Genomic DNA, 16,165 nt, shown 5'->3' with positions numbered 1-16,165 from the left:
AGAATGCTTGCATCCCTGGGATAAATCCCACTTGATTGTGATGTATGATCCTTTTAATGTGTTGTTGTATTCTGTTTGCTAGTATTTTGTTGAGGATTTTTCATCTATATTCATCAGTGATATTTGTAATTTTCTTTTTTTGTAGTATCTTTGTCTGGTTTGGTATCAGGGTGATGGTGGCCTCATAGAATGAGTTTGGGAGTGTTCCTTCCTCTGCAATTTTTTGGAAGAGTTTGAGAAGGATGGGTGTTAGCTCTTCTCTAAATGTTTGATAGAATTCACCTGTGAAGCCATCTGGTCCTGGACTTTTGTTTGTTGGAAGATTTTTAATCACAGTTTCAATTTCATTACTTGTGATTGGTCTGTTCATATTTTCTATTTCTTCCTGATTCAGTCTTGGAAGGTTGTACCTTTCTAAGAATTTGTCCATTTCTTCCAGGTTGTCCATTTTATTGGCATAGCATTGCATGTAGTAATCTCTTAGGATGCTTTGTATTTCTGTGGTGTCCGTTGTAACCTCTCCTTTTTCACTTCTAATTTTGTTGATTTGAGTCCCCTCCCTCTTTTTCTTGATGAGTTTGGCTAAAGGTTTATCAATTTTGTTTATCTTAAAGAACCAGCTTTTAGTTTTATTGATCTTTGCTGTTGTTTTCTTTGTTTCTATGTCATTTATTTCTGCTCTGATCTTTATGATTTCTTTCCTTCTACTAACTTTGGGTTTGTTCTTCTTTCTCTAGTTCCTTTAGGTATAAGGTTAGATTGTTTATTTGAGATTCTTCTTGTTTTTTTGAGGTAGGATTCTGTTGCTATAAACTTCCCTCTTAGAACTGCTTTTGCTGCATCCCGTAGGTTTTGGGTTGTCATGTTTTCTTTGTCATTTGTCTCTAGGTATTTTTTGGTTTTGTCTTTGAGTTCTTCAGTGATCTCTTGGTTATTTAGTAACGTATTGTTTAGCTTCCATGTGTTTGTGTTTTTTACGTTTTTTTTCCTGGTGATTTGTTTTTAATCTCATAGTGTTGTGGTTGGAAAAGATGCTTGATGTGATTTCAGTTTTTTTAAATTTACCGAGGCTTGATTTGTGACCCAAGATGTGATCTGTCCTGGAGAACGTTCCATGTGCACTTGAGAAGAAAGTGTAATCTGCTGTTTTGGGATGGAATGTCCTATAAGTACCTTATCTATCTGGTCTATTGTGTCATTTAAAGCTTTTGTTTCCTTATTAGTTTTCTGTCTGGGTGATCTGTCCATTGGTGTAAGTGAGGTGTTAAAGTCCCCCAGTATTATTGTGTTACTGTCGATTTCCTCTTTTATAGCTGTTAGCAGTTGCATTATGTATTGAGGTGCTCCTATGTTGGGTGCATATATAGTTATAATTGTTATATCTTCTTCTTCAATTGATCCCTTGATCATTATGTAGTGTCCTTCCTTGTCTCTTGTAACATTCTTTATTTTAAAGTCTATTTTATCTGATATGAGTATTGCTACTCCAGCTTTCTTTTGATTTCCATTTGCGTAGAATATCTTTTTCCATCCCCTCACTTTCAGTCTATATGTGTCTGAAGTGGGTCTCTTGTAGACAGCATATATATGGATCTCTTTTTGTATCCAATCAGTGAGCCTGTGTCTTTTGGTTGGAGCATTTAATCCATTCACATTTAAGGTAATTATCTACATGTATGTTCCTATGACCATTTTCTTAATTGTTTTGGGTTTGTTTTTGTAGGTCCTTTTCTTCTCTTGTGTTTCCCACTTAGAGAAGTTCCTTTAGCATTTGTTGTAGAACTAGTTTGGTGGTGCTGAGTTCTCTTAGCTTTTGCTTGTCTGTAAAGCTTTTGATTTCTCCGTCGATTCTGAATGAGATCCTTGCTGGGTAGAGTAATCTTGGTTGTAGGTTCTTCCCTTTCATCACTTTAAGTATATCATGCCACTCCCTTCTGGCTTATAGAGTTTCTGCTGAGAAATCAGCTGTTAACCTTATGGGAGTTCCCTTGTATGTTATTTGTCATTTTTCCCTTGCTGCTTTCAATAATTTTTCTTTGTCTTTAATTTCTGTCAGTTTGGTTACTATGTGTCTCGGCGTGTTTCTCCTTGGGTTTATCCTGCCTGGGACTCTCTGCCCTTCCTGGACTTGGGTGGCTATTTCCTTTCCCATGTTAGGGAAGTTTTCGACTATAATCTCTTCAAATATTTTCTCTGGTCCTTTTTCTCTCTCTTCTCCTTCTGGGACCTTTATAATGCAAATGTTGGTGTGTTTAATGTTGTCCCAGAGGTCTCTTAGGCTGTCTTCATTTCTTTTCATTCTTTTTTTTTTATTCTGTTCTGCGGCAGTGAATTCCACCATTCTGTGTTCCAGGTCACTTATCCGTTCTTCTGCCTCAGTTATTCTGCTATTGATTCCTTCTAGTGTATTTTTCATTTCAGTTATTATATTGTTCATCTCTGTTTGTTTGTTCTTTAATTCTTCTAGGTCTTTGTTAAACATTTCTTGCATCTTCTCGATCTTTGCCTCCATTCTTTTTCCGAGGTCCTGGATCATCTTCACTATCATTATTCTGAATTCTTTTTCTGGAAGGTTGCCTATCTTCACTTCTTTTAGTTGTTTTTCTGGGGGGTTTTCTTGTTCCTTGATCTGGTACATAGTCCTCTGCCTTTTCATTTTGTCTGTTTTTCTGTGAATGTTGTTTTCGTTCCACAGGCTGCAAGATTGTAGTTCTTCTTGCTTCTGCTGTCTGCCCTCTGGTGGTTGAAGTTATCTTCCCCCCTCCCCAGTCTTTATTCTTCCCTGTAGATTTCTTAGTTTAACTTTTACAGCTCAGGTTCAAATATTTTTTTGGATAAGATAAATATAAATAAAATAAAGCTGGATTTTTTTTCCTTTGTAATCATTACATAATTTATGTAATATCTCTTACCTAAGAAGGAGTTTTATTCACATGCAAACATTTGTATGCATTTAGGTCATTGCTGTTCTTTACAGTAGAGGCACAGTTGCTCCTTTAAGGCTTAGATATAAATTAAATTTAAATTAGCTCGATGTTTATAAAGCTATTTTCATAGCCAATTAGTTGTGGTAGTTTCTTTCTCCCCAAGGCCATTATTTGACATTATTCTGTTTCAACAGAGACATGTAATTGAATTCTAATAACAATAAGTAATTTAGAGGCAAGTTGTGTGATTTGAGTTGTTGCTGTGGGAACTGAATCAAAATATATAGCATAATTCAATCTTCAATTTAAATAAATCCCTCAGTAATTTCATGTGCTTGAAAACTATTCCAAAGGAGGAAAGAGCATAATGCTAGCAAGTGTTTGGTAGCATGATAGCTGTTTGTATCATAAAATGGATTTAAAATATGAAGTAAGCACAATGCCACAGAGTGAAATCAACTGTCACAATTAGCAAATAGTGCACGTACTTGGGATGTTCACTCATCCTGCACGAATACAAATAGAAAAGGATGAAAAGTTCCTTCTTGTAATCCTGAAATCTGGAAACTTTTGTTCTTGTTCTGACTGCCACTGAACATGACCTGGAAGACATCATGTAACCTCTACAAAAAAAAATCTAAGACTGGTTATATCATTACAAATATTGAATGTCATTGTGGATTTATAAAATAAATACAAACATTTGATTTTCCAATTTTAAATTTTGTTTCTTGATCTAGAAAACCTGTAAAAAACATTGAATTTTGCTAAAATACTTGCTTCAAAACCAAATTAATACTTTTGAAAAGCACTTTGTGTTTAACCTTGAGTTCAGTAGTATTTCTATAAGATATTAAAAAACTCCATTTTTACTTAATACAACTTATACCAGAATGGAATGGGCATTGTTCTGAAATAGATATATCAACAAATAAACTATTAATTAAATGAATATTTATTTAATCTTTTTCTCATTGATAAAATGCAATTAATTCCATTTGAAAGTATGGCAGTAGTTACTTCAGTGTTGTATAACTGTTGACAGTACTATATACTATACTTTTGAACAATTAGAAATGTATATTATTTTGATTTCTTCAGAATCTCATCTAACATTATATAATAAATATCTTTCCATTTATCTATGTGGTCTTTGTTCCTAAAATTTTTAATGCCTGAATAATAGCCAATTGAGTTACAACCCCCTAGAGCTGGACATTTAGGCTAGTTCCCATTTGTTTTACTATTATAAATAATAATACAAAGAAGCACCATTAGAGAAGCATCAGCTTTTTCTTCCCCCTCTTGTGAATTATTTACTAAGGATTAAACTACTTGTGGTATAACTACGAGTTGAGAGCTTCAGCATTTTTATAGCTCTTGCTGTGTGTTACCAAATCATTTTATAATATCAGTATACAATTGAGTAGTACAGTTTGCTTGAAGCCATTCCAGCCCTGAGGTTTTATTAAAATATATTTCTGAAAAATGATAATCAGTCATTTTAAAATAGATTCATTTGGGCATCTTTAACAAATCATGATGAATTGAGGCAATTGAATGTAGCTAATTATTCATGTATGGTTTTCCTCTTAAGAATTTCTTGAAAAGGAGTGAAATGTCAACCCAAGATACATCTTAGATCAGTACCTAACTTGGATTACTGGAGGCTATATGGAAAATACAATTCTCATCTTAATATAGAAGATAATTGTTGATAGTCCTTATCTCTAGCTCTAATTTAAATAGCTTGAGCTATTTTTAAATAGCTCTGATTTAAACAGCCTTAGCTTTTTTTATTAAAACTGTATGCTGAGACAGCCATAGTACGTTAAGAAGCATAAGAAAAACATTAAGCGACAATACTTCTAGCATTTGTGTTTGTATTATAACTGTGTAAGCAGCCCATTAAGACTTGTATTAAGACTTGCATTAAGACTCGTAACCTTTTACAACAGAAGACTATTTCTTTTCTCTTTAGATTGTTTAGCATAATAGCCTAGTAAAAGTTATCTAAGGGCATTTTTATCTTCCATTTCAAATTATAAAGAGGCTGATTCTAGAATGTAGCCAGAACTGAGTCATCTTCGGTCTAAGGCCCTGGAGTCCCAGTGTACTGTAGGTCAACATTTTTGTTTTGGCTGTTTTTCCTATGAGACTAAAAGAACTTTGTACATAAATCAGGTAAGAAGAGATTAAAGTTTTCAAATCAGACCTAAAATCCTTGGTGGTCTTATACATAATATTAAAATACTTTTAAAGGCCAGTTTGGCTCACGGATAGCTCTAAGGACACATTCTCTTCCCAGGCAGAGTCTGAGAAGACTTCTGTGGTTCAGAATGGTCTTGGGAAATTTAGCCACCCTAGAGGCCATTTCTGGGTAAGAGAAATAACTTCATTCTCACCCAGGTATTTCACTCCCCTCTTGGCCAAAATCTCCTGCACCACAAATCTAAACTCACTTTTGATGTTAATCATACAAAGTGTCTATGTCGTTTTTTCTATCTTCCTTTGAAAGACTTGCCAAAACTATTCCCTAACTTGAGCAAAGCAATACGTAAAAGTCCCAAATTTATTTTTTAATTGTAATAAATGATACAACGCTTTAATTCTACTTACATAGAAATAAGAATTTTAACAACATAATTACAGTTTAAATGTTATTTTCTGCTGTGTTTTTTCCCTTGCAAGCAGTAATACATTGTAAGGAAGGGCTGAAGTATAAACTGTGTCTTGGCATCTAATTAAAAAATGTTTAGTTTCTTTTAAACTGTGATGGACAGAAGAAACAATATCAATTATATGCTCTTTTTCCCTCTAGGAACATTTCATGGAAGTAATTCGAAACCAGGAATTTGTGTTATTACCAGCCAGTGAAATTGCAAAGCTCTTGGCCAGTGATGACATGAACATTCCTAGTGAGGAGACAATATTGAATGCACTTCTTACTTGGGTCCGTCATGATTTGGAACAGAGACGAAAAGACCTCAGTAAACTTTTGGCTTATATTAGGCTACCTCTCCTTGCGCCACAGGTAAACTCTTTTTGATTATTTAAAATCAACGTCATAATTTCAACAACAGTAGTTGCTGCGACTTTGAGTAGTCAGCCTTCCACACCTGTGGGCTCCGCATCTCAATTTCAGCAAAGCGTAGATTGAAAATATTTTTTTTTAATTCCAGAATATTCCAAAATGCAAAACTTGAAGCTGTCCTGTACCAGCAACTATTACATAACATTTACGTTGCATTTACAACTATTTACATAGCATTTGCATTGTATTTGGTATTGTAGGTAATCCAGAGATGATTTAAAGTATACAGGAGACTGTGTAGAGGTTATCTGCAAATACTACATATTTGAGGTGAAATGTTGTATCCACACAAATCCTGGAACCAACCCCGTCCCCAGAATACTGAGGGACTACTGTATTCACTTTATGCTAATTACATTAATATGAGCTTATCTATTAATTACATTAATGTGAGCTTATTTATTCTATTCAATATGGTTATTTTATATATATCCCTATGAAATGTTAAGGTGAAAAGATAGCAAAAAAAAAAATTCTGTTTGTTTTCAACCCAGAAGGTCTGACTATCTAAATTGCATCCATTAAGTAACATTGTTGCTTTGAGGTTAGTAATTTTATTTGACTCAGCTGCAGACCTATCCTAGCAACTTCAGACCTATCCTAGCAACTGAAGAATTAATAAAGCTGCTAATGAAAGAAACACTGGGCTCTAGGAACCAGAAAATTTAGATTAATTCATTTGCCACACATTTATTTAAGTATCCACTAAATGCTGGATTCTGGTGGTATATAAATTAATAACATGTTAGTAGTTCTGGCTCTGACATCCTAAAACTCTGTGACTTGGCAAATTCACTTACCTCGGTTTCTTCATCTGTCAAGTGGAGATAACATCCTTTCTATCTCACAGGATTTTTATGAGGATCAGAAAAGTGCTCTGTGAAATAAAATGTGTTATAAATAATATTAGTATGATTGTTATCATTATTTTAGAATTGAGAGAGATCTAGTTGGTATATTCAAAGCAATCAGTAACATATTGACATGCATGGTTTCCCCTTTTTACAATTTCAGCTGGAATATACAAAAATTTCCTCTGCATACTTTGCTACTTATTTTGAGGCCTTAAATAGAGTCCTTGAAAGTAAAGAAAGAATGAGCTGTTACTGCTTGAGATCAGATTTTTTGTTGTTGTTGTTTAAAGTGCCATGAGTTTTATTTTATTTGTATTTATCTTGAGCATTATATATTATTTCCATCTGTTGTGAGCAAAAGTTACTGTTTGTTCTCTACCTTATAGAAACAAAAATCAGTGCTGATGCTTTATAAGAAAGACCTCTCTTCACAGATAGAATATTGTATGAATTCATAGGAGCGAAACTACACAAACTGATAACAATTCAGGAACAATAACATCATAAAACATTTCTCTTAAAATCAGATTTCAAGATGAGAGGATTATTTTTGCTGATATCCAACAGAATTTTTTTCTTATCCTTTTCTAAATGAAAGAAAATAAAATCTGAAAAATCCTAGTGGACTTTGAAAAGAATCTGTGCAATTAAGTAACCTGACAATTTACTTCAGTCCTGTAGCTTCAAATATTTATGATACTATATTTGCATGACTCTAAGAGATCTTTAAAATTTCTTTTATCCAAGATACTGCTGATAATCATAGCCCTAAGATCTTAGAGTTGAAAGGCACTTTGGAGAACATTTAGTCTAACACCTGTTGTACAAATGAAGTAACAGACCAAAAAAGTAAAACCATATGCGCAAAATCTCAAAGTGATTGCATAAATCCCTTCTGCGTTGTAGTTTTCTTTGGCTTTGTTACTTGGCTAACATCGTATATTAGAGTTATGAGACAGAGGTAGGACTTGAACCCAAATAAAGTGCTATGCCTTTTCCACTGAACTATTCTGCCTTTTGAATGTACTTTGTGTAAATTTGCGAGGTGGGGGGAGGGACATCAGGTGGAGGAAGAAATAGATTAAAAAATAAATCAGGGCTTCCCTGGTGGCACAGTGGTTGAGAGTCTACCTCCCGATGCAGGGGACACGGGTTCGTGCCCCGGTCTCGGAAAGTCCCACGTGCCACGGAGCGGCTGGGCCCGTGAGCCATGGCCGCTGAGCCTGTGTGTCCGGAGCCTGTGCTCCGCAACAGGAGAAGCCACAACAGTGAGAGGCCCGCATACCGCAAAAAAATAATAATAAAATAAATAAATAAAAATAAATAAATCAGTAATTACAGTATATTGAGATGAAGGCTGTGATCTATACATAAACATGGTATTATGAAAATAATTGGAGTGACCCACCCAGACCAATGGTGGTGAAGCTAGGAGAACCTCTGAAGTGTCAGTTTGCAGGCTGAGTTCACCACCCAAAACAATGGGCATAATAGCCCAGGGAAGAAGGGGTTCTAGTTATAGAGCCATGAGCAAATATATCGTGTTCTGGAATTTGAAGATAGCTTGCATGGCTAGAGTACAGAAACAAAAGGGCAATGTTGAGATGAGGCTGGAGAGGTAAACAGACCAGATCGTGAAGGAACTCAGTCATGCCAAGGAGTTTGGATTTTATCCTAAAAGCAGTGAGGAAGCACTAAAGGGTTTTAAGTAGGGAATGGCATAATTATCATTTTAGTTTAGAAAGATCCTATAACTGCATTGCAGAGAATGGATTCGAGGAGTCAAAGTAGAAATACCCTAGGAAGGCTTTTGGATTCAGACCAGTGAATTAATCACTTCCTGGAAGTGGAGGTAGAGAAATTAATTACCAGAATCAAGAGCTATTTAGAAGGTAGAATTGATGCAACTTAATGACCAACTGAATGGTGTGGGTAAAAAAGAAAAAGAAGGGTCCAGAATAATTCTGATTTGTGCAACTAGGTTGATGAAGGTGCTGTTGATTAAGACAGAATACAGGATGAAGAGCTGATTTTGAAGGTGGGGAAGAAAGTAGAAGAACCATGTTCCCAGAGCTTCTCGACACCTTTAATCCTCTTAGAGTCTAAGAAGTTTTGAAAACTACTTATTTACATTGTTGAAGCCAAGGGGAAGAGAGTGACACTGATCAAAGAGAACATGGGGGTACTAGGGGTGGAACCCTAAGAATTACTAATATTTAGTGGTAGTCCCAAAGCTGCCTAAATACCTGTAGTGCCATTAAAAAGAGATTGCAAGTTCTAGAAGGAGGAAATTTGGGGGGGGGTGTGGCTACATTGGGTCTCAGTTGCCACGTGGGCTTTCTTTAGTTGCTGCGAGAGGGGGCTACTCTTCGTTGCAGTGCATGGGCTTCTCATTGCGGTGGCTTCTCTTGTTGCAGAGCACGGGCTCTAGGTGCGCGGGCTTCCGTAGTTGTGGCTCGCGGGCTCTAGAGCACAGGCTCAGTAGTTGTGGCGCACGGGCTTAGTTGCTCCGTGGCATGTGGGATTTTCCCGGACCAAGGATCGAACCTGTGTCCCCTGCATTGACAGGCGGATTCTTAACCACTGCGCCACCAGGAAAGGAGGAAATTTTAACATCATCAGATGCTACAGAGAAAACAGATAAGGATGGAAAAACCGCTGGATTAGCCCAATGGTTCTCAAAGTGTGATCCCCAACTATAGGATCAGCACCACATGGGTAATTGTTTAAGATGAAAGTTATTAGGCCCCCGGTCTACACCTACTGAATCTGAAACTCTGGGGGTGGTTATTAAAACACAAGCTAGCTGTGTTTTGATAAGCCCTCAGGTGCATCTGTTGCCCACTCAAGTTTGAGAACCACTGTCTTAGCTTGATGAGTAGCAGTGATGGAAGCCACATTGCTCTGTATAATTTAAACAAGTTAATAACACCTCTTGGAGCACTGTTTTTCTTTTCTGCAGTGGTAATACTCTATTGCACCATTATGGCATTTAGAGATACTAGCAGGGTTTTTTTTTTTCTCCCTTGCTAAAAGTAAAGGGCAAGTTTGCAGACTTAGAGTTGTCAAGTGATGAAGTATTGAAGTAGACTCTGAAATCATCAAGAAAATGTTGGATTGTATTCTGAATGTTTTATTTTAAAAGATAGGAAAAGGATGAAGTTGCTAAGATCTTAAAAGTTCTCATCACACACCAAAAAATTGTAACTCTGTGGGGGTAGATGTTAACTAGACTTATTGTGATCACTTTCATATATATATATATATATCTCAAATCATTGTGTTGTACACCTGAAACTAATATGTTCTCTGTCAATTATATTTCAATAAAAAACAAAAGTGAAAAATGAAAACAAAAGAAGTCTAGTGCCTATCAAATAAATGACTAATATTTTTTAATTGACATTAGATCCAGTTACCTAATGAATTTACTTTTGTGAAATAATTCCTTTTTCAAAGAGGTTTTACCCTACTCTGTTAATAAGAAACATTCTATTTACCCTAACTAGAAAGAGTTCAACTGACTTATAGTAATTTATTGTAGTGTAAAATAAATAAATTTTATTTATTTTAAGGAGTTAAAATGATATAGGAAATCATATATATCATTGTAATCCTCATCCAAATGATCATTTTAGTGTGGCTTTTTTTTTTTAACTCTGAATAATCCAGAAGACAAGTGCGTGTGTAGTTTTATTTTACCTTCAAAAGCATTTCAGGCTTTTCTGTTTGATCCCATTTTAAATAATGTGCATAGAAATACAGTTGGCCCTCGAACAGCATGGGGATTAATCTGTGTATAATGTATAACCTCCATATCTGAGGTTCCTCTATATCTGTGGATTCAACCAGTGGACTGTGTAATACCGTGGTATTTACTACTGAAAAATATCTGTGTATAAGTGGACCTGTGTGTTTTGTATCCACGTTGTTCAAGGGTCAACTGCATTAGGACATTATTTTAAAGATTTTGACACCTAAATTCTTAATGTTCCCAATGGTTACCCTGTATTACAAGTAACTTGGCCTCCACTATTCTGTTCTCCATTCTCATTATTGTTTTTTACTAAAATTCAGAAATATAAAATGAGTCAGTATTTACATTTAGTATTTTATTTTACAAGTTTTGGATACCAAAACTTTTTTTAAAGGCTGTAGAGTTCATAAATCATTCACATTCTGTTTTTCACTCTTAGTAGTAGTTGAAGGGACAGTTTTAGTGAAATAGTCATATAGTGAACAAGTATGTGAGTGAAGATAAAAATTTACAAATGGAAAATGTTTCTTCTATTTTCTAAATGTTTCCATTTTAATAATTTGCCATTCTTTTATGGCAGAGAAGGTACATAGTATTCACCTAAAATGAAGAGTATGAGAATCTGTATTTTTTTTTTTTTTTTTTTTTTTTGCTGTACGCGGGCCTCTCACTGCTGTGGCCTCTCCCGTTGCGGAGCACAGGCTCCGGATGCGCAGGCCCAGCGGCCATGGCTCACGGGCCCAGCCGCTCCGCGGCATATGGGATCCTCCCAGACCGGGGCACGAACCCGTATCCCCTGCATCGGCAGGTGGACTCTCAACCACTGCGCCACCAGGGAGGCCCTGAGAATCTGTATTTTGTAGTGCTTTATCAGTGCCTTCTGAATGATTTTCCAAATGATATCTGGTACCTTCCATTTGATTAATCTGATACTTAGATTAATGGATTCATATTTCCTTCCATTATTTTCATCTCTCTACTTAAATATAATTAATTCCATTTGTTCAAAAATTATAGATAATGTCAGCATGCTAAGAAATATATTTTACTTCATATTGCAGTAACTATTGAGTCTTACAAGACTTTACTTTCTATAATTTTTTCACATTTATTTTTTTTTCAAAGGACTAAAGCAATTATATATAACCGAAGTAATATAAACACTAAGATTAATCTAAATGAACCAACTCAATGCATATTCATTAATGGCTTCTCTAGCAAGTATAACTATATTTTGTGTGCACAGAATAATATAGAATAATTAATACCAGAATTTATACTCTGGCATAGGTCCTGAGACTTATGTCTTAATTTGGCTTTTTTGCCTTTAGCACGCTGTTCTAATTTTCCAAATGCCACAAACTATTTTACAGTGACTTTTGTTAGAGACTCCTCCTTCTCTTCCATTATCAAAATATGAACATACTCTCAACATTATTAGCCATTAAGGCAATGCAAAGTAAAACTGCATTTCCCACTCACTCAAGTGGCTAAAAAGAGAAGATAGTAATAATTGTTGGTGAGAATGTGGAGAAACAGGAACCCTCATAGATTGCTGGTGTGAATATAAATAGTGCAGCCACCTTGGAAAACAGTTTGACACTTTCTTAAAAAGTTAATATAAGTTTATGACATGACCCAGCAATTCTACTCCTAGGTATATACCCAAGAGAAATGAAAACATATATCCACATAAAGACTTGCACATAAATGTTCTTAGCAGCTTTATTCCTAATAGCCCAAAACTGGAAACAATATAAGTGTCCATCAACTGGTGAATGGATAGACAAAATGTGGTGTATCCATACAATGAATTATTATTCAACAGTAAAAAAAAATGAAGTAGTGATACATGCCACACATTGATTAACCTCAAAAACATGCTAAATGAAAAAAGCAAGATACAAGAGACCGCATATTGTATGATTCTCTTTATATGAAACATCTAAGGGCAAATCTACAGAGACAGATTAGTGCTTGGAACAGGAGATAGGAACAGAGATTAACAGTAAACAGACATGCGGGATCTAAGCAGGGTAATGAAAATGTTTCAAAACTTTTATGATAATGGTTGCACAACTTGGTAAATTTACTAAAAATCATTGAATTGTATACTTGAAATGGTGAATTATAAAATATATAAAATATATCTTATATTATCAAATACAATCCTACAGTGTATCAAAAGGATAATACACTATGACCAGGAAGGTCTTTTTCTAGGAATACAAGAATGGTTGAGTATTAGGAAATCTGTCAAGGTAATTATATCAGTAACTTCAAGGAGAAAAAGCCATATGATCATATTAATAGATGTATAAAAGATACTGGAAAAATTAGCAACCATTCTTAATTTTAAAACTCTAAAGTAAAATAGGGAGAGAAGAAAACAACCTATCTATAACAAAGATGGATTACTAAATGCTATAGTAACTATTATCTTAAATAGTGAAACACTAAAAACATACCAATTTAAACCAGAAAAATGGATACTCTATATCACCGTAATTATTTAACATTGCTTTGAAGATTTTAGCAACTACAATAATAAAATAAAAATGAAATAATTGGCATACATATTAGAAAAAGATGTAACTATCCCTATTTGGTGATTATTATGATTATATGCCTAATAGCTAGAGTTTGATAAGGGAATGTGGTAAAGTAGTAAGTTATGATACAAGTATACAATGACAAAAGATATGTAAAGTGGAAATTCAAAAATCCATTTCCAGTAGCAATAAAAATAATTTTTAAAATATATTTAATATATTATTTAATACATTTAATATAAAATTAGTATATTTAATTTAAAAAGACATAATAGTACCTATATAAAGAAAGCTATAAACAGTGGAAAGGCTTCTTGAACAAAAAGACTTAGCATCATAAAAATGTAAATTCTCCCAAAATTAATAAATTGAATGCAGTTCATATTAGAATGCCAACAGGATCAAGATGGCAAAGGGAAATGAGATAAATCTGTCTTAAGTTTATATGGAAAGTAAAGATGCAAAAATAGCCAAGAAAACTGTGAAAATGAATAGTGAGGGTAGATTTATATCATATAAGCAGGAAATGCCATAAAGATGCTGTAATAAAATATAGTATTAGAAAAGGAATAGACAAATAGATTAGAGGATCAAAGAGCAGATCTCATATATCCTGAGACTATTTATGACCAAGGTTCAATTCAGTTGGAAATGGAGGGAATTATTTAGTAAATGGTGCCAGTACAGAACTAGCTATTCATTTAGAAGAAAAAATATTTCTCAACTCATCTTCTGTTTAAAAATTAATTTCATATGGATCAATATCCTAAATGAAAGAAATAAGGCAATAAAGGGGCAGGGAGGGGGATGGAGAACCAAGTACAAAAAGAAAAAAAATAATTTTTTAAAAGGCAGGGTATGACCATATTTATGCATTTACATGAAATTACATAGGTAAAAAAATAGGATTCAGTGAAGTACAAGGAATTTTAATTCATTTAGAATAAATCACCATTTGGAGTTCTTTGCCCCTTAAAAAAATTGGAAAGTTTTGTTTTTGCTCTTGGTTCCTGGTTGAACATTCTTTAGAGAGGTCAGATAAATGCAGTCTAATTAGTCAACTCCTACTTATTATTCTTCAGTTAAAACTATTTCTGACTTAAAGAGTAAAATGATTTATTTTAGAAAATCTGGAAAATACAGAAACATACAAAGAAAGATTATTTAAAACACCAGTTTCCCCACTACCCAGAGATAAGCACTATTAAGATTTTAAAGCATACCACTTCTCCTCAGTTTCTGTTTTTCAATGAAATGTAAAGTGTAAATTTTGTAAATGTTGAATATTTTAGTTAAAAATAGATGTCCAGACTTGGATTTTTTTTAACTTTTCGCTTTATCTTTTTAAAATTTATTTATTTATTTATTTATTTTAATTTTTTTGGCTGCATTGGGTCTTAGTTGCGGCGCACAGGATCTTCGTTGAGGCATGCAGGATCTTTCCTTGTGGTGTGCAGGCATCTCTCTAGTTGTGTCGCGTGGGCTCCAGGGTACGTGGGCTCTGTGGTTTGCGGCATGAAGGCTCTCTAGTTGAGGCTCACGCAAGCTCAGTAGTTGTGGCATGCAGGCTTAGTTGCCCCACAGCATGTGGGATCTTAGTTCCCTGACCAGGAATCAAACCCACGTTCCCTACATTGGAAGGCAGATTCTTTACCACTGGAAAGCCCCTTGGATTTTTTTTTTAATGAGATCATTTCCATTTGTGAACTAGTTTATTCTTTCAACCTTACTTTATAAGTAAACCTTATAAGAACCTTATAAGAAAACCTTATTTTCTTGGTCATTCAATACACATACTCACTATTTCTTCTAGTTCCTAGCAGACATGGAAAATAATGCACTTTTTCGAGATGATATAGAATGTCAGAAACTAATTATGGAAGCCATGAAGTATCACCTACTACCAGAGAGACGGCCCATGTTACAGAGTCCTCGGACAAAACCTAGGAAGTCAACTGTTGGTACATTATTTGCAGTTGGAGGAATGGATTCAACAAAAGGTATTAAATAATCTTTTATTTGAAGGAATGGAAAAATGAATATTTTAAAAATTTGTATTGAAGTATAGTTCATTTACAATGTTATGTTAGTTTCAGGTATACAGCAGAGTGATTCATCTATACATATACATATATCCACTCTTTTTATACATTCTTTTCTCACATAGAGAAAAGAGTAATACTCATTACAGAGTATTGAGTAGAGTTCCCTGTGCTATACAGTAGGTCCTTATTAGTTATCCATTTTATATATAGTAGTGTGTATATATCAATCCCAATCTCCCAATTTATCCCTCTCCCCTTTTCACCCTGTTAACCATAAGATTGTTTTCTACATCTGTAACTCTATTTCTGTTTTGTAAGTAAGTTCATTTGTACCATTTTTGAAGATTCCACATATAAGTCATGTCGTACAATATTTGTCTTTCTCTGTCTGACTTACTTTACTCAGTATGACAATCTCTAGGTCCATCCATGTTGCTGCAGGTGGCATTATTTCGTTCTTTTTTATGGCTGAGTAGTATTCCATTGTATATATGTCCCACATCATCTTTTTTTTTTTTTTTTTTTTTTGCGGTACTCGGGCCTCTCACTGTTGCGGCCTCTCCCACTGCGGAGCACAGGCTCCGGATGTGCAGGCTCAGTGGCCATGACTCACGGGCCCAGCCACTCCACGGCATGTGGGATCCTCCCAGACCGGGGCACAAACCCGCGTCCCCTGCATCGGCAGGCGGACTCTCAACTACTGTGCCACCAGGGAAGCCCCTGGAGATACGTTTTTTAAGATATGTGTTTTAGACTGTATTTTAAAATCTTATGTTTTTAAGAATATGTTTGATATTAGCAAAAGAATTTTTAGTTACTAGTTCATAAGACTATGATACTGCTTAGTGAACTAGATCTAAAAGGAATAACTTAAAATTCAAATTAAAAATCTTCTTTAAATTCATTAGTGAAGAGAGATGATTAGCAATGCCTTTT

The 16,165-nt window shown here is 34.7% G+C and overlaps 1 protein-coding gene across 4 annotated transcripts in view; it reads left to right on the top strand.

Annotated features, from left to right (window-relative positions):
* The window catches only part of KLHL5 (kelch like family member 5), a 76,916-nt gene that overhangs the window by 40,705 nt on the left and 20,046 nt on the right, over positions 1 to 16,165 (top strand). For all 4 annotated transcript variants that reach the window (XM_081234774.1, XM_081234775.1, XM_081234773.1 and 1 more), the window contains 2 exons: positions 5,749 to 5,961; positions 14,998 to 15,184. In XM_081234774.1, coding sequence (XP_081090900.1) covers positions 5,749 to 5,961; positions 14,998 to 15,184 — 400 coding nt within the window. The remainder of the gene's footprint in view (positions 1 to 5,748; positions 5,962 to 14,997; positions 15,185 to 16,165) is intronic.

This window comes from Mesoplodon bidens (genome assembly GCF_964165515.1).
Source record: "Mesoplodon bidens genome assembly, chromosome: 1".
Taxonomy (NCBI): Eukaryota; Metazoa; Chordata; class Mammalia; order Artiodactyla; family Ziphiidae; genus Mesoplodon; species Mesoplodon bidens.
Note: the sequence above shows the minus strand (reverse complement) of the source record. Positions and strands in the feature narration are given on the sequence as shown.